Source organism: Typopeltis vanoorti, chromosome 16 (genome assembly GCF_054136105.1).
Source record: "Typopeltis vanoorti isolate ZY-2024b chromosome 16, IOZ_Tvanoo_1.0, whole genome shotgun sequence".
NCBI classification, from domain to species: domain Eukaryota; kingdom Metazoa; phylum Arthropoda; class Arachnida; order Uropygi; family Thelyphonidae; genus Typopeltis; species Typopeltis vanoorti.
In genome coordinates this window covers 70,464,992-70,490,197 of record NC_143564.1, presented here as the reverse complement: position 1 = coordinate 70,490,197, position 25,206 = coordinate 70,464,992, and the positions used below count along the sequence as shown (strand labels likewise).

Genomic DNA, 25,206 nt, shown 5'->3' with positions numbered 1-25,206 from the left:
ACAAACTTGGTTTTTGCTCAAAAACTGTCTCACAATGTTCGAACGATGAGATGGTGCATTATTATGCAAAAGTGACCAGCTAATATTCATGCTGTACGTGACGAATTCTTGCTATCAATCGCTTCAAAACTTTGAAATAAAACTCGCCATTGACTGTTTGGCCAGGCAGTACGAATTCTTTGTAGATAATGCTCTTGGAATCGTAGAAATAAATCAGCATTATCTTTACTTTTGACTTCTCCAACTGACTTTTTTCGGATTCCCCCTCTTCTGGTGGTCTCCACTCAGCACTCTGGGGCTTTGTTTCGGGCTCATACTCAAAACACCACGTTTTGTCAACGTTAAGTTTCAAGGAAGTTTGAGTCCTTACGAGTTGTTTTAATGAAGTCCCTGCAGCGTTCAATGATTCAATAAATTTTTTGGTCATCAGTCAACTTGTTGGGAATAAATTGCGAATTAATTTACGAAGGCCCAAACTCTCGGTCAAAATGTTGCGCACAGTTGATTTTGGAATCCCCAATTCATTTTTAATCAATCTCACAAGCAATTTCGGGATAATAAAATATTAACTTTGCTCGGCCCAGTTTTTGAACAGTCCGGCTTTTTGTCGTCCTCAAGCATCTCATGACCACTTCAAAATTGCTTAAACCAGTCATAAACTTGAGTATGGGATAAGCATTCATCACCGTATGCTTTTTGAAGCATTTGATGTGTTCCGGTAAAATGTTTACAAAGTTTAACACAAAAGTCAATAGCGGCTCTCTGTTTGAAACTCATTTTCCGACTGTTCGTCAAAACACACTGTCAGTCTTGGCATAACTCAGCTTCTAATGAAACAAATGTCATTTTCAGTTGACAATCGCTTTAAGTTGTGTTTTCAGTCGATTTTCAGTTGTGTCAACTGAAAATGTGTGTCATTTTCAGTTGACACAACACTAATGAGGGTTGCTGCTTTCGACAACAAAAAGATACAACAGGTAGCACCACTAGTTTCTTCTATTTTCGAAAAGTTTGGTTTCTTTTTGGACAGAGAGTGTAATTGACCTTGTTAGATTCAACTTCACACCAGATGACTTCAAACTCATTTCCACATGAAATACTGTTAGTAGTAGTAGTAGTATTAAAATCATAGGTCTCAACTCTAACTGGATTCAAGTCATCTGATATCATTAGCAGCACCCCACCTCTTCTCGTATCCTTCCTAAAAATAGTGTACCCTTTACACTAGATACCAGGTTAGTATGTCTGATTCTGACAGCCAGATCTCACTAATACCTACAATCTGAGGCCCCAACATATTGACTTAAGGCAACAAACTCTACCCCTTTGTTTCTAATACTCCTAGCATTCATGTACAGACATAAATCTACCTGCATACTGTTTTGTATACTCTTATCTGCATTCTGCATGACACTGTTGGACAACTTGCAGATCTCTATTCTTTTCTAATGCCTTATACATGTAGACATCTTTGAACACGTTTGATGGTTCCGAACTGGACGAACACAAAGTCAAAATCGTTCTCTCCTTGTCAACATTTCCATGACAAAGCTCATTCCCGTCATTAACAGTTATATAACATTGTCGCTCTCTTACACTCACATTTTCACCATTCTTCCCTTTATAATTTAGTTTCCCTAACCGTGTTAGGTCTCATACCAGTTATAAGTTTTTCTAGACTCCCGATACTAAATGCATTCAGGTGTAGGCCGTCCCTCTTATACAAATCCATCTTTCCTCAAACTTGGATCCATTTCTTCTACACAGCCTATGCATTGAATCATTTGCAATCATAGCCCTTCTTAATTCATTTTTAATATAGAGGTTACTGACGATTTTCACTTTCTCACTCTTCCAACAACCCTTTCATGTTCTCTCGTATACTGAACTTATCACAAGTCGTTAGTATCTACTACAATGATTTCCTTTACTTTTCTTTTTTGTTTTTCAATTACTTCCTTTATATTCTTAGTTTTTGCTCCAGGAAAACTTGAAGTTATAACTAACTCATCAATAGCATGTTTTATTATAGAAACACTAAACCAAATAATTTCTTTATTTTTACAAACGTCACTTACACGATTTCCATCACTTTCTGACTCACCTGTTTCCGTGCTCTGTTCTTCTTATTTTGTTTGTTACTTATTTTCTTTTTCTACTATGCTCATTTAAACGCCTCTCAACTTTTTGTAATTCCCACATCATCTCTCTCTGATGATCTGCTTTAATTTTGCTATTTTGGAGGTTAATTAAATGTGAGTTGTAAGTCAGCAGTTAGAACTGAAGGAGGTAAAGGAAGTTTGTTTGATATTGAATGAGGTGTGAGACAAGGGGGGGGCCTCTTATTCATCATCTATATGGATCACATTATGAAGCAGAATGGTATTAAACCTGATATCAAAATTGGAGATGTTAATCTCAGCTCTTTACTTTATAAGATGATGTTATACTTCTAAATAAACCCAGTTCAAATCAAATCTCCTTGACTATAATAACTGCTGTAATAAATTTTGTAGAAAATCAGGAGTAAATAAACAAAGACAATGCAAATAGACAGAAGGAAGTTATCTGAAAAGAGAATCTATAGAACAAGTAAAACATTTCATTTAAGCACAATTTTTAGTGAAGATGGTAAATTAAATTTGTAAATAGACTGCAGAATTAGCAAAGCTGATGTTGTGGGAAGTCACAACTGAATAAATTTATATGGAATAAGAGAAATCAGTCACAATTAATAACACTAACATGGTATGGTTGTATACAAGACAGTGCACAAACCAATTTTTAAGTTATGGATCTGAGAGCTGGGTTAGAAAAGAACTCTTGAACAAAGACTGGAGACCAACTCTCATGAGTTATGAGAAAGAATCAGGGAGTGAATAGATGGCATCAATGGCAGTATCACATCTTCTTCGTCTATGATCTCTTGTGCATAGACAAAGCATCGAGATTTTGCCAAAGAGATTTCCATGCCGTCCTGACCAAGGCTTGTTCTTTTGCTTCCAGTTAATTCCCTTCTTTTCCAATTTTTCTTTAATTTCCTTTGCCAACCTTTCTTGGGCCTGCCTATGTTTCTTTTTCCTATTTTCTGGCTTTCATATACAGTTTCTATTCTTCCTTCTTCCATTCGATTAAGATGTCCAAACCACCTAATTTGGGCTTTTGTTATGAATTGGTTCAGGAGTGCAACTTCAAGGCTGTCTCTTATAGTTATTTCTTATTCGTCTTGTTTTTTGTGCCACCTTCCTAAGATATTTCATTTTAATTGTAGTTTATTTGTGTTTCCTGTTGTTAAACACCAGGACTGACTCACAACTGTATATTAATGCTGGTACTAACACTGAACGGTACACTACTATTTTGGTATTCTGGGTAACTTCTTTCTTATCTAGGAGTGGCCTTTCATTGCATAGATTAGCTTTGTTCGTCCCGTTATCCTGTTAATTTGTGTCTAGTCTATCATCTTGCATATATGATCCCAAGTATTTAAAGGAGTGAACTTGTTCCAGTTGATGGTTCTCTATTTTTATTGTGTTTTGGTTGGTTTCTAGATATGATCACTTAATTTTATTTATATTTATGATCATATTCCTTTTCTTTGTTTCTTCACACCAAATGTTGATGTTGTACTGCAAATCTTCAGCTGTATTTGCTAGAATCACTACATCATCTTCAAAGCCATGGGTGATATCCTGGTTTCTTTCACTTTCTTGTATCCTAGGTGGAACTTTGTTTTTGTTTGGCATGCCTTTAACATTTCATCCATTATTATAATGAAAAGAAGATGCAGCCTTGCCTCACTCCTACATTTGTTTCAAATTCTTTTGATCTATTATTACAGGTTCTTACATAATTTCTATTACTTTTATAGAGGCTTTGTATGGCTGCTAGAAAGTTATCTTGTATCTTGTTTTTCTTTAATATTTGCCATATTAAGTGTCTGGTAACTCGGTCAGAGGCCTTTTCGAAATCTATAAAACATGCATGTAGTTCTTTTCCATATTCCAATGTTTTCTCTGAAATTTGTCTAACACTGAAGATAAGATCCTGTGTGCTTCTATTTTTTTGAAAGCCATATTGCATTTCGTCCAGTGTATCCCCTATTTGGTTCCTAAGCCTCTCTTCTAAAATGCGGGCATATAACTTTCCTGGAACGCTTAAAAGTGAAATCCCTCTATGGTTTTCACATTTACAGTTAGGCAGTATCACATTAAAAATGAAAATATCATCATCATCAAATTCGTGACAGCTAACCTCAAGGGGTGTACAGGATATGATAGTACTACATGAAAAATTTACATCATTACTAACTTCCTATCTACAATTTTCCTACGAATCAGTCTGTTACTTGTCAAGACTCCAACATTATCAGATCTTATATTCTTATCATCTAAGGCACTTTGTACCGTATCAATCCACCGATATCTTGGTCTTCCTCTAGGTCGTTTTCCTGCCAACCTGGCAGAGAACACTTGTTTTGCTAATCTTTCCTTGCCCATTCTGTTTAAGTGACCATGCAACGTGAGATTAGCTCTGCTCACACATTCCTGGATGCTGACAATGTCAAGTTCTTTCCTAATATCCTCGTTTTTTATGATATTGCCATTGATGTCATCTGTTCACACCTATAATCTTTCTCAGGACTCTCATATCTGCGATCTCTAGTCTTTGGTCAGGTGTTTTACTTCTGACCCAGCTCTCAGATCCATAAGTTAAAACTGGTTTGAACACTGTCTTGTATAACAGCTAATTTTGTGTTCTGACTAATTTCTCTCTTATTCCATATGAATTTATTCAATTGACTTTCTTCCATACCAGCTTTGATGATTCTCTTATCTATTTCCATATTTAATTTACCATCTTCGCTAAAAATTGTGCTTAAGTAGTTGAAATGTTTTACTTGTTCCACAGGTTCTCCATTCACAACACAGTTGACATTTTCAATGATTCTGCCTATTTTCATTGTCTTTGTCTTTTTATTGCTGACCTTCATACCATATCTGTTACAACAGCTATTCAATTTAGTCAGAGAATCTTGCAGACTTGTAGCAGATTTATTTAAAAGTATAACATCATCCGCATAAAGCAAAGAGCTGACATTAACATCTCCAATTTTGATATCAGGTTTAATACCACTTTCCTTCATAATGTGATCCATATAGATAATGAATAACAGAGGGGATAACGTACATCCTTGTCTCACACCAGATTTAACATTAAACCATCTTCCCGTACTTCCTTCAATTCTAACTGCTGACTTACAACTCAAATAAAGACTAAGTATTGCTTGATATAATGCCACATTGACACCATATAACTGCAGCGTATTGAATAGCTTCTCTCTTGGCACCTTGTCATATGCCTTTTCCAAATCGACAAAACTTAATACAGATCTTTGTTATATTCCTATGCATTCTCGACTATTTGTCGTAAAGTAAAGATCTGATCCTGACAGCCTCTATTTGGCCTGAATCCAGCTTGTTCTTCACCAAGCTTTTCTTCCACAATTCTTCTCAAACGTTTCTCAAGTATACTGGCAGAGATCTTGCCAGGAACACTCAGTAGGGAAATACCTCTGTAATTCTCACATTGTTTTATTTCCCTTTTTATATATGGGTACTATGAGAGCTCTACTCCAATCATCGGGAATTCGTCCCTCTGTCCAGGCTTTCTGAACTATGCAGTGCAGCCACTGTAAAACTCTTATACCACCATACTTCAGCATTTCTGGTTGAATATCATCTACTCCTGCTGCCTTTCCACATTTCAAGCCTTTGATGGCTTTTTCTACTTCAAGTATGGATATGTATTCCTGACTGCATGCCTGGTCAGTGTTTTTTATCACTGTACTGTCATCACTGCTTGTTTCATTTAGCAGTTTTTCAAAGTAATTACTCCATACTTCAATAATATCTTTTTCTCCTGTTTTCATGTCACCTTTATCATCTCTAACTCCTTTTACAGCACTCTTTCCTCCATTCCTAAGCTTCTTCAACAACCTCCAGAATATTTAGCCACCTTCTTGATATTTATTTTCTATATTCTTTCCAAAGTCCTTCCATGACTTTTGTTTAGCTAGTTTTACACACTGTTTAGCTTTCTTACATTTGTCTCTGTATTCTGTAAGAGTAAAAGCTGACTTATTTGCCAGGAACTTTTGATATGCTTTCTTCTTTTCCTTCACTGCCTCTTTAACTTCCTGTGTCCACCAGGGAGTTCTGATTTTTCTATCCTTGCAGACAACCTCACCACATGCCTCTTCGGCTGAATCAATCAGGGTTTTCTTCAAGGCTTGCCACTGAATCTCCACGGTTTGTTTCCTGTTCTCAAACACTTTCATTTTTTCTTCAATAATCTTTGTGTATTTTAGTCTACAGTTCACATCTGAGAGCTGCTCAACTTTTATTCGCTTTAAAACTTTCTTAAGTGTTATTCTTTTCAATATGAAATTCAATTTTATCCTGCTCAAGACTAAATAGTGATCACTTCCAATTTCAAATCCTCTGTACACTCTGGTGTCCTGCACCAGGGATAAGACATCACTATCAACAATAACATAGTCAATGAGACTTTTCTTATTCCTAGCCTCTTCTCTCCATGTAAATTTGTGCACATTTTTATGTTGGAACATGGTGTTAGTAATAACCAGTTCATGTCCTGAGTAGAAATCCAACAGATATTTGCCATTATTAGCTTTGCTCTTTTCTCCAAATTTTCCCAAAATATTTTTGTATGTCTCGCAATCATTTCCTACTCTGCTATTTAGATCCCCAACAAGGACCAACTTTTCCTTTTTCATTGTGTCAGTTGCTTTTTCTAAAGCGTCAAAAAATTCCTCCACTTCTACCTTAGTAGAACCTTCTGTGGAACCATAGGCACAAATAATTCTCATTGTCCAGTTCCCCATTCTCATATTTGCCCACATTACTCTACTTGAGACTGACTACCATTCAAGAAGATTAGCCTCGTATTTTGTGTTGAATACTATGGCTACTCCTTCTTTTCCTTGTCATTGCCTGAATATAACATTTTGTATTTATTGCTTAGAAAGATCTCACTAGTTTTGGTCTTTTTTGTTTCAGTCACCCCTATTATGTCGATCTGGTACTTATCTAATTCCTCAGCTAGCTCCATTTCTTTGCCATTCAGGCTTCTTACGTTGTTAGTACCGATCTTTAACTCTGGTGATGTTGAGTTGGGGTTTGTTTTCAGATTTGTTCCAATAGCTGACTTTATGCTGTTCGCCCTGGTTCCCTGGCAAAAACAACGGGGGCCTTGTTTAACTGGGTGACGCCCCAGCCAGCATGAAATTTTGTCATGTTGTACCATCATTTTTTATTTTGGTTTAACCAATAAGAATACAATCTGGTCGGCTAAATCCCAAATTGCCAGCCCATCCTCGTTCGTTCAGTATCAAAGTAGATATCCAACAGGGTGCACCACGAGAAGGTGAGGATTGGACATTAGGTCAGAAGCCCTGGTCAGTTCTCCGCATTCCTTTAAAGGCTATGTGGAGGTCTCCTCTCAGTTATACAGCTTTAGCTGATTACATTCTTATTGCATATACATGTATTCATTTAATTCCCTACTACACCAACTTTGCTTGTTCTACTGTATTTTTTCATATTTAATTTGCATTATTATTAAATGATTTAACTGTTTTATAGGTTCTCTAAGAATGTAGTTTTGTTCATCTTTTCAAGTCATTTTTCTTGGCTATATTCATAGCTTTTATCTTATCTGATTTTCATGCAAATTTGTTACGGTTGATATTCAGTTTAAATAATGAACCCTGAACATTGTGCTGGAGTATATCTGCATAAAGTAAGGAGCTGAATTGAATATTTTTAATTTTGCTATCAGTTTTAATGCCACTTTCCTTCATAACATAATCCATAAAGATAAATAAGAGTAGACATATTTTATACCCTTGTGTTTCAAATGATTTTATATTAATTGCATTCATCATCTTGTACTTCTTTCAATTCTTTCTGCTGACTTAGGCATCTTACTATGTTTCACAAACCTACAACTTATATATAAATTATTATATTCCTTGATATTTTGTTCTCTTGACTATTTATCTTAAAGTAAAGATGTGCTATTGATTGCTATTTGGCCTGAACGCAATTTCTTTTCCAAGTTTTTCTTCAACAATTTTGATTATTCTGTTTTCACATATTTTTGCATAAATCTTATGCAGAACACTCCATAAATTGAGGTTAAGCAACACTAAGCCATAAAATGGAGTAATTTTGAATGAACTCAATCAGAACAGAATTCCCATGTTTTTCAAAACATAAAAATTCCTATTTTAGTTTGAATGGAATCTGTGACAAAGTAATCAACAGTGAAATATGTTAGGGCACAGTATTTCAGTATGAAATACAAAAAGTATTTCATACTGAAAGTAACTATATCATCAGTGCAGAACAAGCAATTTAAAGAGATAGAATACAATGCTGTAAAATTAATCATAATTTAAAATTCTGAATATTTTTATGTATGGTTTATGTTAGTATGTTTATTAGTTTTGGTTTCATAACATGCATTGTCAGCACTTGTGATGTGCCTGTTATTGAAATTGTTTTGTCAAAATGACAAAGCATTTAAACCATTTAAAAAATTTATGTACTTATCAGATTTGAATAGTTGTGTTACTTTAAACAATTTTATTGTAGTTTAAAATATTAAGTTGTGTTTTTATGAAGACATTCTCTTGTCGCTAACAGAGACAATGTGTCAGCCATTATACCTAGTTTCTTGCTTGCCGAGAAGTTTGATGTGTGATTGACAGCTGACAAAAACAGCGTTCGGTATCAGAGTAACGGGTGTAAACAAGACAGTGTTTGGGAGAGAAAATTAGAACACAGGCCGGCAGATATTTAGATTCGGAGGAATTCGAGTTTTTTTATGTGACAGTCGGAGGAAAATTAATAGTATATTCCGAAAAAGGAATCGTGGAACTATGAAGTTTCAAAGTGAAATAAGTATTGATAAATAAAAGAAAATATTGCTATAGATCGTTTTAAAAGGAATATTCGAGGAAACGCATGTGTCAGCCATTATACCTAGTTTCTTGCTTGCCGAGAAGTTTGATGTGTGATTGACAGCTGACAAAAACAGCGTTCGGTATCAGAGTAACGGGTGTAAACAAGACAGTGTTTGGGAGAGAAAATTAGAACACAGGCCGGCAGATATTTAGATTCGGAGGAATTCGAGTTTTTTTATGTGACAGTCGGAGGAAAATTAATAGTATATTCCGAAAAAGGAATCGTGGAACTATGAAGTTTCAAAGTGAAATAAGTATTGATAAATAAAAGAAAATATTGCTATAGATCGTTTTAAAAGGAATATTCGAGGAAACGCTAATTGGAAGATTATAGTAGATTCCGAAAAGGGAATCGTAGAACTGTGAATTTTTTTAAAGTGGAAGAGTTAAGACTGTCAATAAGCATTAGTGAATAAAAGAAGAAATTGTTATTTACGTTCTAAAGGAATGTTAAAGAAAACTCTGATTAGGAAGTTTCATCTGTCTTAAGGAACGCCGGATCTAACTATTATTTCTACTAAAAACAGACAGAATTGAGTTAGGAAGAATTAATGTGTGCTACATGAGTGATGAGAACGGAACCTGTGAAAATGAAGAATAAAGTCATATATCTTCGGAAAAGGGCCTTGACACAGAGAGAAACTGGCTATGAACATTTTGTCATTGTGAAAACAAAGTGTTTAGTCTAGTCTTAAGTGTAAGTTTATTTTTAAAAGGCCTTGGATCCAATTAATTCTGTAGTTAGTTATAGTTTTGTAAATTTGTTTGAAGTGTATATATATATTGTTTTCTTTTATTAAATGTGTCTATTTTATATTTTGGTCTTGAGTCAGTGATTTTTTTGGAATCTGAAAGAAATAGTAAAAAAGAGGTCACTGCACCAATCGGAGTGAACCCTTCTGCATATATAGGTACACTTAGAAAATAAAGAAATAATTGTTAGAAATAAAGATTAAATAAATAAAAATCCTATATTTAAACAATGCCGCAGCCAGTAGGATTAATATTATGATAATATCCTCTATTGATTAAAAATCTCCTCTTTAAATAAATATCTTTTTATTAACAGGATAAAGAGAACAATCAGCAAATTGTATTTGCTTTATATTCAGTCTTTAAATTGCCTGTTTGTACTACAGTAAAGATGTACTATTAATTTTGGTATAAAACATTTTTGTTTTTCAATACCGTGCCTAATATCTTTCACTATACAGAAATCCCCTATATTATGAGGAAAGAAAGTTTGAGGCAAATACAAGAATCGGTATAGCTGACTTTAGCTTATGAAAATGCTGTCCTCTTTCTGCTGCAAATGAAGCATGGAACAGCACGTTTGACAATTCTGTTTCCCATTTTGATTCTGGTACCTAGATTTAACGACTGGTGTCTTAATCTCAGGTGAATTTGTTAAGACATTATTACTGGTGACTTAATATGAATTTGCATTTAGTTTCACTTTTTTTTCTAAAAAAAATTCCATTTGTATAATAGAATGCTTTGCTTACCTTTCTTAATTATGACCAAACATAAAACACTAAGATTGGAATCAACAATGCATCCTCTTACAGATTTCCGTTTGCGTTCTCCAGTGCGACGGGGTCTATAACATGAATGACCTTTAGAGAGCAATAACCTTACACGCCCTGATGTTAGTACACCTTGCTTCATTGGGAAACCCTGTTTATCATTGCCACCACTAATTCTTACTACATAACCCTATAAACAGTAAAAATTACTTTCTATATCACCTTGCATATAAAAACTGCAAAAATAATTATACAGTTTTCAATAATAAAATAAGAAAGATACTAATATTCTTTCACAAGTTTTACACAAGTTATTTAACAAACAATGGCAAAAATTGTAGTTTTCAATAGAAATATAAGGCACAAATATTCTTTCAAGAGTTTTACACAAGTTATTTCTTATTTGAAAGACCATAAAGAAAGCTGTGAAGCCCATATCCAAACAAAAAATTATTAAAGTTTCCCAATTTTGAGGTTATCCTTAGTAGTACTCTCATTTTTATAGTGATTTATTTTTTGTTAATTATTTTTTCCTTGAAAGCTAGTAGTTTATAGATGGAGCTCTCCGCTTGCAATTAATAGCATGCATTGCAACATATGCTTGAATTTTAAATGTTATCCTAATTTGTTTTTCTCTTTTTCAACATGCACTGAAAATGGACAAGAAATGTGGTTAAAAATTCTGCTGATAAATAATTTTAAACAAATTAAGTTTGTTATTTCATAATCTGATTTTTACATATCTCCCATTTCATTTTTTTGCAAAATGCACATCGCACTGTTGCCATGATAAGACTGGCAAGTAGGGATCAAAGTTTATTGTGCTACTGTGTAAAGCATTGATCAGATCACAGACTACTGTGCTCAGATTTTATCACTTAATTTTCATTGATGCAGAAAGTCCAGAGGTGAGTGATCCAAGTAATACAACGACATTGAAATGTTTGTTACAGAAAGAGAGAGAGAAGTTAAAGGAATTCAAATTGCAATTTGGTGGATAAGTGGTGATATGATAAACATTTAAGTTGGTGAGGGAATTTTATCACATTAATACCAAGGGGATTATAAAATAAGTAAAAAAGAGAGCGGGGGAAGAATAAGAGGCTATCCCTAAAAGCTCTGATGAGTAGTTTTTTTTTTTTTTTTTTTATGTTGAGAACTGTGAATGAGTGGAACACATTACATGAATACAAAGTAAATGCTGGGAGTATTAAGGACTTTAAAGTTCAATATGATAAATGTTGTAGGTTGAATCTTGACGAGGTCTGCTGACCCCTTGGATATTTTGATAACTTTTTCGTTGCTTCTGTCAAAAAAAAAAATAAGGTTCACTAAATCTGTTGTGGAATGGGCATGGTGGTATTATCATCATCATCAAATTCCTGCCATGTACCCTCAAGGGGTGTGCAGGATATGATAGTACTACATGAAAAAAATTACATCATTACTAACTTCCTATCTACAATTTTCCTCCAAATCAGTTTGTTACTTGTCAAGACTCCGACATTATCAAATCTTATATTTCTGTCATCTAAGGCACTCTGTACCGTATCAATCCACCTATATCTTGGTCTTCCTCTGGGTCGTTTTGCTGCTAACCTGGCAGAGAACACTTGTTTTGCTAATCTTTCTTCGCCCATTCTGTTTAAGTGACCATACCACCTGAGATTAGCTCTGCTAAGGCATTCCTGGATGCTGACAATGTCAAGTTCTTTCCTAATATCCTCATTTTTAATATGATATTGCCATTGATGCCATCTGTTCACGCCTATAATCTTTCTCAGGACTCTCATATCTGCGGTCTCTAGTCTTTGGTCAAGTATTTTACTTCTGACCCAGCTCTCAGATCCATAAGTTAAAACTGGTTTGAACACTGTTTTGTATACAGCTAATTTAGTGTGCCTACTAATTTCTCTCTTATTCTATATGAATTTATTCAATTGACTTCCCACCATAGCAGCTTTGCTGATTCTGTTGTCTATTTCTATATTTAATTTACCATCTTCACTAAAAATCGTGCCTAAGTAGACACGATTTTTAGTGAAGATGGTAAATTAAAAATGGTAAATGCTGAAATGTTTTACTTGTGCCACAGGTTCTCCATTCGCAAGACAGTCGACTTTTTCAATGATTCTGCCTATTTTCATTGTCATTGTCTTTTTATTGCTGACCTTCATACTATATCTATTACAACGGTTATTCAATTTAGTCAGAGAATCTTGCATACTTGTAGCGGATTTATTTAGAAGTATAACATCATCTGCATAAAGCAAAGAGCTGACATTAACATCTCCAATTTTGATATCATGTTCAATACCACTTTCCTTCATAATGCGATCCATATAGATAATGAATAACAGAGGGGATAACGTACATCCTTGTCTCACACCAGATTTAACATTAAACCATCTTCCCGTACTTCCTTCAATTCTAACTGCTGACTTACAACTCAAATAAAGACTAAGTATTGCTTGATATAATACCCCATTGACACCATATAACTGTAATGTATTGAATAGCTTCTCTCTTGGCACCTTGTCATATGCCTTTTCCAAATCGACAAAACTTAAATACAGATCTTTGTTATATTCCCATGCTTTCTCGACTATTTGTCGTAAAGTGAAGATCTGATCCTGACAACCTCTTTTGGCCTGAATCCAGCTTGTTCTTCACCAAGCTTTTCTTCCACAATTCTTCTCAATCATTTCTCAAGTATACTTGCATAGATCTTGCCAGGAACACTCAGTAGGGAAATACCTCTAATTCTCACATTCAGTTTTATTTCCCTTTTTATATATGGGTACTATGAGAGCTCTACTCCAATCATTGGGGATTCGTCCCTCTGTCCAGGCTTTCTGAACTATGCAGTGCAATCACTGTAAGACTTTTATACCACCATACTTCAGCATTTCTGATCGAATATCATCTACTCCTGCTGCCTTTCCACATTTTAAGCCTTTGATGGCTTTTCTACTTCAAGTATGGATATGTATTCCTGACTGCATGCCTGGTCAGTGTTTTTTACCTCTGTGCTGTCATTACTGCTTGTTTCATTTAGCAGTTTTTCAAAGTAATTACTCCATACTTCAGGGATATCTTTTTCTCCCATTTTCATGTCACCTTTATCATCTCTAACTTCTTTTACAGCACTCTTTCCTCCATTCCTAAGCTTCTTCAACAACCTCCAGAATCTTTTGCCACCTTCTTGATATTTATTTTCTATACTCTTGCCAAAGTCCTCCCATGACTTTTGTTTGGCTAGTTTTAGAGTGTTTATGAGCTCTAATTAACTGACAGGTTTACAGGTAATGAAAAAAATTGGCGATTAATGGCCTTCATTACTATTGAGATAAGGGTAATTGTATAATGGTATGATGGTTCACGTATCTCCCTTTTTGGAAACAAACTGAACGAATGGTTCGCCAGAAGAGTATGGCAGTTTGTATGGGCAATACAGTATAGGTGCTAATTCTGAAGAAGAGATTCTTACCATTAATATTAATAAGTGAAAATATACAATCTGGAGGGAAATTTATTACAATAGATACAACTCTGCCATAGGTGGAGCATATGCTCATCCCTATGCCAGTCCTAAACCAGGTTAAAAGAGAAAGGTTGAGTGATGGGCTAATCACCCATCCTCATAAAAAAAAAAAACCATGATTACAGAAACAATGAGTGAAGCAAGAAATCCCTTGGGGCAGAGTGCTGCGACCTGTGGTCTCCCAACAGACGAATATTTACAGGACTTTAGAGGAGAGCCAACATCTATAATGCAGATGGGGCAAAGCCTCATGGAACCTCACTTGCGAATAAAATCAATCACTCGCCCTAAAATGAAACTTAAAATTGGAACATGGGAAGTTCGCACGATGTACCAAATTGGAAAAACTAGGCAGATAGTCAATGAGATGAGTAAATACGGTCTTGATATCTTAAGACTTGCTGAAACAAGATGGACAGGTTTTGGTGAGATAAGAACAACCAACAAATATTGCATGTTGTATTCGGGAGATGATGAAAGACATGAGAAAGGAGTTGCAGTGATTGTAAGTGAGAAAGCAAGGAAAAGTCTGATGGAATGGAACCCAATAAATAACCGAATATTTAAAGCTAGATTTTTCTCCAGGTTCATGAAATTGACCATCATACAAGTATATGCACCCATAAATGATGCAGAAGAAATGGAGAAAGCACAATTCTATGAACTCCAAAAAGTGATTGATAAAGCCCCTAAACACGACTTGTTAAGTATGATGGGAGACATGAATGCTAAAGTAAGGGGAAAAAAGACTGAAGATGAACATGCTCTATGAAAAGAAGTGAGTGGTGAGCAAAATGAAAATGGAGAACTTTTTACGTCCTTCTGTGAATTATGTCCTTATGTTTAAAGATACTACCTCATTATAGGAGGTAGTATCTTTAAACATAAGGAAATTCACAAACTAACATGGATCTCCCCTGATGGAAAAACAAAAACCAGATTGATCACATTGCTATATGTAATACTTTCAAGAGGACATTATAAGATGTAACGGTTAAAAGAGGAGCTGACGTAGCTTCAAACATTTTCTGCTAACCACAATAGTTAAATTAAAGCTAGCAAGAAATTCAAAACTAAAACAGAATAAGAAAATTAAATATAACATTGATAAAATAAAAGAGAAATTTACCAATGAACTGAAGAATAGATTCTCAGTTTTTGGAAGAATCAAAGGAAAATAAGATTGAAACCAACTGGAAAAAGTGTAAAGAAGCCTTCAATAAAACTGCAAAAGATATTTTAGGAGTGACAAGTGGGAAGTCACACAAAGAATGGGTTACAGGAAAGACATTAAAACTAATTGAAGAAAGGAAGAAGATAAAAGAGAAAATAAACAACTACAAATCAGAAAGATTATGTGAAAAATATCAAAAGCAATACCAAGAAGTACAGAGGATGGTAAAGTGCTTTGCCAGAAATGACAAGAGAAACTACTGTCAGCTGTTGGCTGAGGATGCTCAGAGCAAATGATACTCGAAATCTTGGAGAAGTTTATAAAATGGAAAATTTTATAAAAGACAACTTGGAGGAACCTATCAGATGAATGAATATAATAAATTTAGTTTAATCCTTTATCCAAGTGTGAGCAAACAAAGTTTGTGCCTGAAAGTATCTTCAGGACTGGGGTAAGGTGGTACAACACCAGGGCACTCCTTGCAAAGGTGTAGCAAGCTACCAGCACTCCTATCTCAGTATCTCCCATAATGTAACACATCTCCTTGCAGATATGTCTAATGTTATGCATTAAGGGAAGGGCCACAACCCAGACTAGTTTCGACCTTTATCGAGGTCTCTTCAGTGGGAGCCAGGTCCAAGTGGAGATACCAGGCAGAAGCATTAGCAGGTCAACTCCACCTATAGGAGTTGCCAAATGGTGTGGCACTCTTTTTTAATAAATTACTCTGGATTTGGAGAGAGATGTTGAAAGTTTATTTTTCACTTGGTTAGAGTATAATAAATTTAGTTTAATTCTTTATCCAAGTGTGAGCAAACAAAGTTTGCGCCTGAAAGTATCTTCAGGACTGGGGTAAGGTGGTACAACACCAGAGCACTCCTTGAAAAGTCCTGAAGATACTTTCAGGCACAAACTTTGTTTGCTCACACTTAGATAAAGGATTAAACTAAATTTATTATACTCTAACCAAGTGAAAAATAAACTTTCAACATCTTTCTCTAAATCCAGAGTAATTTATTAAAAAAGGGTGGCTCACCATTTGGCAACTCCATATAGGTGGAGTTGACCTGCTAATGCTTCTGCCTGGTATCTCCACTTGGGCCTGGCTCCCACTGAAGAGACCTCAATAAAGGTCGAAACTAGTCTGGGTAGTGGCCCTTCCCTTAATGCATAACATTAGACATATCCGCAAGGAGATGTGTTTTGCATTATGGGAGATACTGAGATAGGAGTGCTGGTAGCTTGCTCCACCTTTGCAAGGAGTGCCCTGGTGTTGTACCACCTTACCCTATTCCTGAAGATACTTTCAGGCGCAAACTTTGTTTGCTCACACTTGGATACAGGATTAAACTAAATTTATTATACTCTAACCAAGTGAAAAATAAACTTTCAACAGATGAATGAATGCGGGGTTAAAGATAAAAATGGTCAACTACTAACTCAAGAGCAAGAAGTCCAACAAAGATGACAAAATAATAAATATTAAAAAAGATTTGTATGATGGAAGTAAAGGACAAATTCTATTAAATGGAACAGCTTCCATAAGTTTTTACATCAAAACTGGTGTTAAGTAAGGTTGTGTCATGTCTGGAACACTTTTCTATAATCCATTGTCATAGATTGGATAATGCGGCATACCCTGAAAAACCTGAATAAGATGGAACAATGACACCACATTGGAAGATTTGAACTATGCTGACGACATTGTACTGCTATCATCTAGATTTGAAGACATGAAAATTAAGACAGCAAAGTTAGAGGAAACTGCTAAACAAATAGGCTTACACATCAACGAGAAGAAAACTAAAATATTAAAAATCAACAATAAAAAGAATGATCCAATCTTCATAAATGGAAATCAAGTAGAAGTGACAAACACTTTTAATTACCTCGGAGCAACTTTCAACATGGAAGGTAGTACAAATGAAGACATTTATGGAAGTAAATCATGGAAATTAACCAAACAAGAAAATAAAATAGATGCCTTCCAAACAAAATGTCTTTGCAGAATTCTCAAAATTTACTGGCCAAATAAAATCTCAAATATTGAAATTTACAACAAAACCAAAACCAAACCCATTACAACAGAGTTAAACAAACACAGATGGATATGGATAGGCCATGTATTGAGAATGCCAACATCAGAACACAAGAATAGCATTGACATGGATGCCTGATGGTAAAAGGATGGTAATCCAAGAACAAAAACTAGGATGGTCGAGCTGGGGGGAAGCAAGAGAAGCAGCACTGGACTGAAGAGGATGGCATGCTAAACTTGTGGCCTCATGCACCTTAAAGGTGTAAAGAGCAATAAGTCAAGATACTCAACTACAGAGAATTTAAAGAAAGAAAGAAAAAAAGACTGCTTTCTCCTCCATTCCCATGAATTAAATACTCACTGGCAATATCACTTTCCCAGCCCTAAACATTAACTGGTCCTTAATTTACTCCCCACATACACTGCAGAGTTTCAAGTATTGACAGCTGGCATGTTATGAAGTATTTTGAACACTGAACAGTTACAGGCTAAATGAGATTCTTTTATCATAATTCCATATTTAGTATTACATGATTTCAATTTAAAAAATTTCAGATTTTAACTAAGGACATTGATTAGGTTATTGTACTGACAGGAGCATAAATCAAATTCATATTGATATGGATGAAGCATTCAAATTCTGTTAGTTTATAGCAAAAAATGAAATATTCAGAGGGAAGGAACAATTGATGTGCATATTGCAGTATACTTATGGAATTTTGGCAATTTTATAATGCACACTACACTGGGGGGGGGGGGGGGGGGAATATCGTCATCCACGTCCTGATATGTACCTTGGTCTTCCTCTGGGTCTCTTTCCTGCCATCCATCACCTGTTTTACCAGATTTTCCTCATCCATTCTATTTAAGTGGCCATACCACCTTAGATTTAGCCTTGCTCACACATTCTTGAATGCTAACGATGCGAAGTCCCTTTCTAATATCTCCATGTTTAATATGATTCTGCCATTGATGGCATCTGTTCACTCTCCTGATTTTCTCAGATCTCTAAAATGTGTGGACTAGTCTTTTGGATCAAGTATTTTATTTCCAACCCAATTCTCTGATCCATTATTTAAAACTGGTTTAAATATGGTCTTGTATACTGCTAGTTTGGTGTTTTGGTTTATTTCTGTTTATTTCCAGATTTAACTTGCTATATTCACTAAAAACTATGCCTAAATAGCTGAAATATTTTACCTATTCTGAAGTTGATATGTTTCTGCCTATTTTCATAGTTTTGGGCTTTCTATTGCTGATTTTCATGCCAAATTTATTACAGCTGTTATTCAATTTAGTTAGAGAATCCTGGAGACTTGCATTAGATGTATTTAGGAGTATAACATCAGGCCTAATGCCGCTTTCTTTCATAATGTGATCCATATAGATGATAAATAAGAGTAGAGATAATGTGCATCCTCGTCTTACTCCTAATTTTATTCTACTTCAATTCTAACTGCCAACTCACCACTTTGCAACAGACTATGTATTGCTCTGAATAATGTTTCATTTAACCCATATAAATGTAGTGTTTTGAAAAGCTTTTCTCTGGGCACCTTGTTATATGCCTTTTCCAGATCTCATAATTTAAGTACACATTCTTGTCACATTCCCATAATTTCTCAACTATTTGTTGTAATATGAAAATCTGATCTTGACAACCTCTATTTGGCCTAAGCCCAGATTGTTATTCTCAAAGTTTCTCTTCCACAATCTTTATGAACCTCTTTTCAAGTATGCTTGAATAAATCTCTCCTGGAACACTTAGTAGAGAAATTCCTCTGTAATTCTCACATTCAGCTTTATTCTCTCTCTCTCTCTCTCTTTTTTAATAGATGGGAGCTCTGCTCAAATTATCTGGAATTCCATCCTCTGAATTATGCAGTGTAGCCACTGCACTCTTATACTTCCATATTTGTTCTGGTTGGACATTTCTGGTTGGGTATCATCTACTCCAGTTGCCTTCCCAAATTTCAAGTTTGACCTCAAATTGATATTTGCTCCTGTTGTTTGCATTTCTCTTGAAAATTTTCTATTACTGCTCTGTCACTGCTTGTTTCATTTGTCTTTCAAAATAATTACTTCAGACATCTAGGATATCCTGTCACCTTTATTATCTTTGATTCCTTTTACAGTACTCTTTCCTCCATTTCGAAGCCTTTTCAATAGACTCCAGAAGATTTTGCCAACTTCCTGGTATTTATTTTCTATAAACATATCAGTCTTCCATGGCTTTTGCTTACCTATTTTCACACATAGCTTAGTTCTCTTACATTTTTCTCTATACGACATCTACTGACTTATTTGCTAAGACTTTTAGGATGCTTTCTTCTTTTCCAGAACTGCTTCTTTAACTTGTGTCCACCATGGGGGATGATAATAAATATTTAATATTTTATAGTATATAACAGCGTTTCCCAAATTTTTCCTACAATGGAACACTTCACAAATTCTGAAATTTTAATGGAACACATTGGTTAGAGTCGAGTATCATTGGTCTCGTATTCAATGTATAGCTAAGCACACACTATCACCGAAGCAGGCTGTATCGCATGGCAAAAATGTGACAGCGCACACTACAGGCATGCCACCGCATCGCACTGACCTTGCTTGTGACTACACATTTCCTAGAATAGATACTTCACCTTGGAGGTGTTGACAACTGCTGACGGCTATCAGCCAGCAGCTGAGTCAAGGGCCAGAGCATGCTGGCCTTAATAGCACAATCCACACACATAATAAGGAATGCCTGATTTTCAAAAATGTTTGAACTTGTTGAAGCATTTAAAACCATTCCACGCTCATTAATTTTGATTAATTTTTCACGGAACACTGGTGTTCTGTGGAACATAGTTTGGGAAACCCTGGTATATAATATGATCTACCAAAGAGCAATATATCTGAGGAGTAAGATGCAGTTAAGATCAATAAACGCAAGAAATGGCAGTGCAGTAGTTATTCATAATGCACACAAAATAACATGAAAGATACAAATTACAAATTCAAACAATAGATATTTATAAAAGAGTACTGAAATTTTATATTATATAAATAAAAGCCAGAATTTGTTTCAAATTTTGAATTGTTACAATGGCTTAAATTAACATCACCTAGCTCAAATCTGTAACCAACTAAAGATATATACTAAATTTGGGGAGAAAACTACCTTAGATCAGTAAATAAATGACAACAAAAACATTGCTGATAGAGCACAAAGAATCAGCAGGAACTATATAAAAGCACATAAACAATAATGGGAGACACTTGAATTGTACAGACTGCATATTTTCAATTCATTATTAAGGTAACTAATTCTAGATTTTCAATTGTACAATTTCACCCTTACTTCTTATTGTCGGATTGGTTGGCCAAGTGGTTAACGTATCCACTCTTCAGCCAAAGGGCTGTAGGTTCAAATCCCACCCTGAGCATGGATGTTTGCAATTGTGAAAATTCTAGTGGCGGTGGGCAGTAGATGCCGTTGGTGTATGTAATGATGTGGTTTGCTGGAGTTGGTAGATTGAGTGGTGGAAACAGTTGTAGAGTAGGTGCACTCCTTCAACGAGTCCTTGGACTTCTTGGTGGTGTCACATAATGTTTCCCATTATTGCAAGTTAGCATTTTTTTTCCCTTGTTATTAGGGGTGTTTTATGTAGGTTCCAGTTAATCCATTGTCTTTTGCATTATACAATTCCCACTCTTTCCTTTCTTTAATAACTTCGACTATCTTTCTTCCCAAATTTATCACTCCTCAGTAGAAGTTCTTTTGGCTAGCTGTATAACTGAGAGGAGACCTCCACATAGCCTTTAAAGGAATGCAGAGAACCGACCAGGATTTCTGACCTAATGTCCAATCCTCACCTTCTCACGATGCACCCTGTTGGGTATCTACTTCGATACTGAATGAACGAGGATGGGCTGGCAATTTGGGATTTAGCTGACCATATTGTATTCTTATTGGTTAAACCAAAATAAAAAATTATGGTACAATATGACAAAATTTCATGCTGGCTGGGGCGTCACCCGGTTAAACAAGGACCCCGTTGTTTTCGCCAAGGAACCAGGGTGAACAGTGAAAAGTCAGCTACTGGAACAAATCTGAAAACACACCCCAACTCAACAGAGTTAAAGATTGGTACTATCAACATAAGAAGCCTGATTGGCAAAGAAATGGAGCTAGCTGAGGAATTAGATAAGTACCAGATCGACATAATAATCGGGGTGACTGAAACAAAAAAGACAAAAACTGGTGAAATCTTTCTGAGCAATAAATACAAAATGTTATATTCAGGCAATGAACATCAAGGAAAAGAAGGAGTAGCCATAGTATTCAACACAAAATACGAGGCTAATCTTCTTGAATGTCAGTCAGTCTCAAGTAGAGTAATGTGGGCAAATATGAGAATGGGGAACTAGACAATGAGACTTATTTGTGCCTATGATCCCACAGAAGGTTCTACTAAGGTAGAAGTGGAGGAATTTTTTGAGGCTTTAGAAAAAGCAAATGACACAATGAAAAAGGAAAAGTTGGTCCTTGTTAGGGATCTAAATAGCAGAGTAGGAAATGACTGTGAGACATACAAAAATATTTTGGAAAAATTTGGAGAAAAGAGCAAAGCTAATAATAATGGCAAATATCTGTTGCATTTCTGCTCAGGACATAGACTGGTTATTACTAACACCATGTTCCAACATAAAAATGTGCACAAATTCACATGGAGAGAAGAGGCAAGGAATAAGAAAAGTCTCATTGACTATGTTATTGTTGATAGTGATGTTTTCTCCCTGGTGCAGGACACCAGGGTATACAGAGGATTTGAAATTGGAAGTGATCACTATTTAGTCTTGAGCAGGATAAAATTGAATTTCATATTGAAAAGAATATGTAAGAAAGTTTTAAAGCGAATAAAAGTTGAGCAGCTCACAGATGTGAACTGTAGACTAAAATACACAAAGATTATTGAAGAAAAAATGAGAGTTTGAGAACAGGAATCAATCCTTGGAGATTCAGTGGCAAGCCTTGAAGAAAGCCATGATTGATTCAGCCAAAGAGGCATGTGGTGAGGTTGTCTGCAAGGATAGAAAAATCAGAACTCCATGGTGGACACAGGAAGTTAAAGAGGCAGTGAAGGAAAAGAAGAAAGCATATCAAAAGTTCCTGGCAAATAAGTCAGCTTTTGCTCTTAGAGAATACAGAGAAAAATGTAAGAGAGCTAAATACTGTGTAAAACTAGCTAAAGAAAAGTCGTGGGAGGACTTTGCAAGAACATAGAAAATAAATATCAAGAAGATGGCAAAATATTCTGGAGGTTGTTGAAGAAGCTTAGGAATCGTGGAAAAGTGCTGTAAAAGAAGTTAGAGATGATGAAGGTGACATGAAAACGGGAGAAAAAGATATCCTTGAAGTATGGAGTAATTACTTTGAAAAACTGCTAAATGAAACAAGCAGTGATGACAGCACAGTGGTAAAACACACTGACCAGGCATGCAGGCAGGAATACATATCCATACTTGAAGTAGAAAAAGCCATCAAAAGCTTAAAATGTGGAAAGGCAGCAGGAGTAGATGATATTCGATCAGAAATGCTGAAGTATGGTGGTATAAAAGTCTTACAGTGGCTGCACTGCATAGTTCAGAAAGCCTGGACAGAGGGACGAATCCCAGATGATTGGAGTAGAGCTCTCATAGCACCCATATATAAAAAGGGAAATAAAACTGAATGTGAGAATTACAGAGGTATTTCCCTACTAAGTGTTCCTGGCAAGATCTATGCAAGTATAACTGAGAAACAGTTGAGAAGAATTGTGGAAGAAAAGCTTGGTGAAGAACAAGCTGGATTCAGGCCAAATAGAGGCTGTCAAGATCAGATTTTCACTTTATGACAGATAGTTGAGAAAACATGGGAATATAACAAAGATCTGTAATTAAGTTTTGTCGATTTGGAAAAGGCATATGACAAGTTGCCAAGAGAGAAGCTATTTAGTATGCTACAGTTATATGGTGTCAATGGGGCATTATATCAAGCAATACTTAGTCTTTATTTGAGTTGTAAGTCAGCAGTTAGCATTGAAGGAAGTACAGGAAAATGGTTTAATGTTAAATCTGGTGTGAGACAAGGATGTGCATTATGAAGGAAAGTGGTATTAAACATGATATCAAAATTGGAGATGTTAATGTCAGCTCTTTGCTTTATGCGGATGATGTTATACTTCTAAATAAATCTGCTACAAGTCTGCAAGATTCTGACTAAATTGAATAACTGTAGAAATAGATATGGTATGAAGGTCAGCAATAAAAAGACAGACTGAAAATAGGCAGTATCATTGAAAATGTCAACTGTGTTGTGAATGGAGAACCTGTGGAACAAGTAAAATATTTCAGTTACTTAAGCACGATTTTTAGTGAAGATGGTAAATTAAATATAGAAATAGACAACAGAATCAGCGAAGCTGGTATGGTGGGAAGTCAATTGAATAAATTCATATGGAATAAGAGAGAAATTAGTCGGAACACTATTTTGCTGTATACAAGACAGTGTTCAAACCAGTTTTAACTTATGGATCTGAGAGCTGGGTCAGAACTAAAACATTTGACCAAAGACTAGAGACTGCTGATATGAGAGTCCTGAGAAAGATTAGAGGCGTGAACAGATGGCATCAATGGCAATATCATATTAAAAATGAGGATATTAGGAAAGAACTTGATATTGTCAGCATCCAGGAATGCGTTAGCAGAGCTAATCTCAGGTGGTATGGTCACTTAAATAGAATGGGAGAGGAATGATTAGCAAAACAAGTGTTCTCTGCCAGGTTAACAGGAAAATTACCCAGAAGAAGACCAAGATATAGGTGGATTAATACGGTACAAAGTGACTTAGACGATAGAAATATAAGATCTGATAATGTTGGAGTCTTGACAAGTAACAGACTGATTTAAAGGAAAATTGTAGATAGGAAGTTAGTAATGATGTAATTTTTTCATGTAGTACTATCATATCCTGTACATCCCTTGAGGGTACATGGCAGGAATTTGATGATGATGATATTGGACATTTAATAGCCAATAATCCCAACCCCTTTGTGTACAATTATACATTGCACACGAAGTTGCAATGTAAAATTGTGGCAGCAAAAACGATAGTTCATCTTCCCCCATATCTTGTTTTCTTCCATCATTTTGCTATAGCTAACAAGAATGTTTTCATCCATGTCATATAATCATTACTTAATGATTAAGACGTTGTCTTTCCTTGGAGCTTTATCCGTGAAGTTAGATGATCTCAATGTTTAGGCCGTATTTCAGTTCACCATGAACTCAAGCTATTTCGTTTGGCAGAGATTCTCCACTCCCCCCCCTTCCCCCTCTCCAGCAAACTTCTTTATGGAGACTTTTGAAAAAAAATCCTAAACGCACCCCCACAAAAACCCACTGTATGCTACCTATGCTATGTGGATGGTGTGTTCTCCATTTGGCCACATGGCTTAGACACACTCCCCAACGTCCTAACACACTTAATCAACACCCCAGAATCCAGTTCAATTGGAAAAAGAACACAACGGTGTCTCTGATTACACGCCAGCCTGATGGATCACTAGCTTACTCCATTTACAGAAAACAGACCCATACAGGTAAATACATTCACCAACAACCACACCATTCTCCCCCTCACAATATGGAATTATAAAAACCCTATACAACAGGACAAAATGAATCTGTTCAGACAACAATGTCCTAACTACCAAACTTCAACCCCCCAAAAAATCCAGAAAATATTAAAACCAGTTAACCACAAACCCACCCACCCCCGCCTACTTAACAGAGATTACACCAAATCCATCACCATTCCGTATATCCAGGGAACATCTGAAAAGC

General features: G+C 35.6%; 1 protein-coding gene across 1 annotated transcript in view; it reads right to left on the bottom strand.

Moving 5' to 3' along the window:
* The window catches only part of LOC150098113 (small ribosomal subunit protein eS6-like), a 62,797-nt gene that overhangs the window by 12,454 nt on the left and 25,137 nt on the right, over window positions 1–25,206 (bottom strand). The window contains exon 3 of the mRNA XM_090406014.1: window positions 10,558–10,768. Within this exon, the coding sequence (XP_090262140.1) occupies window positions 10,558–10,768 (211 nt within the window). The remainder of the gene's footprint in view (window positions 1–10,557; window positions 10,769–25,206) is intronic.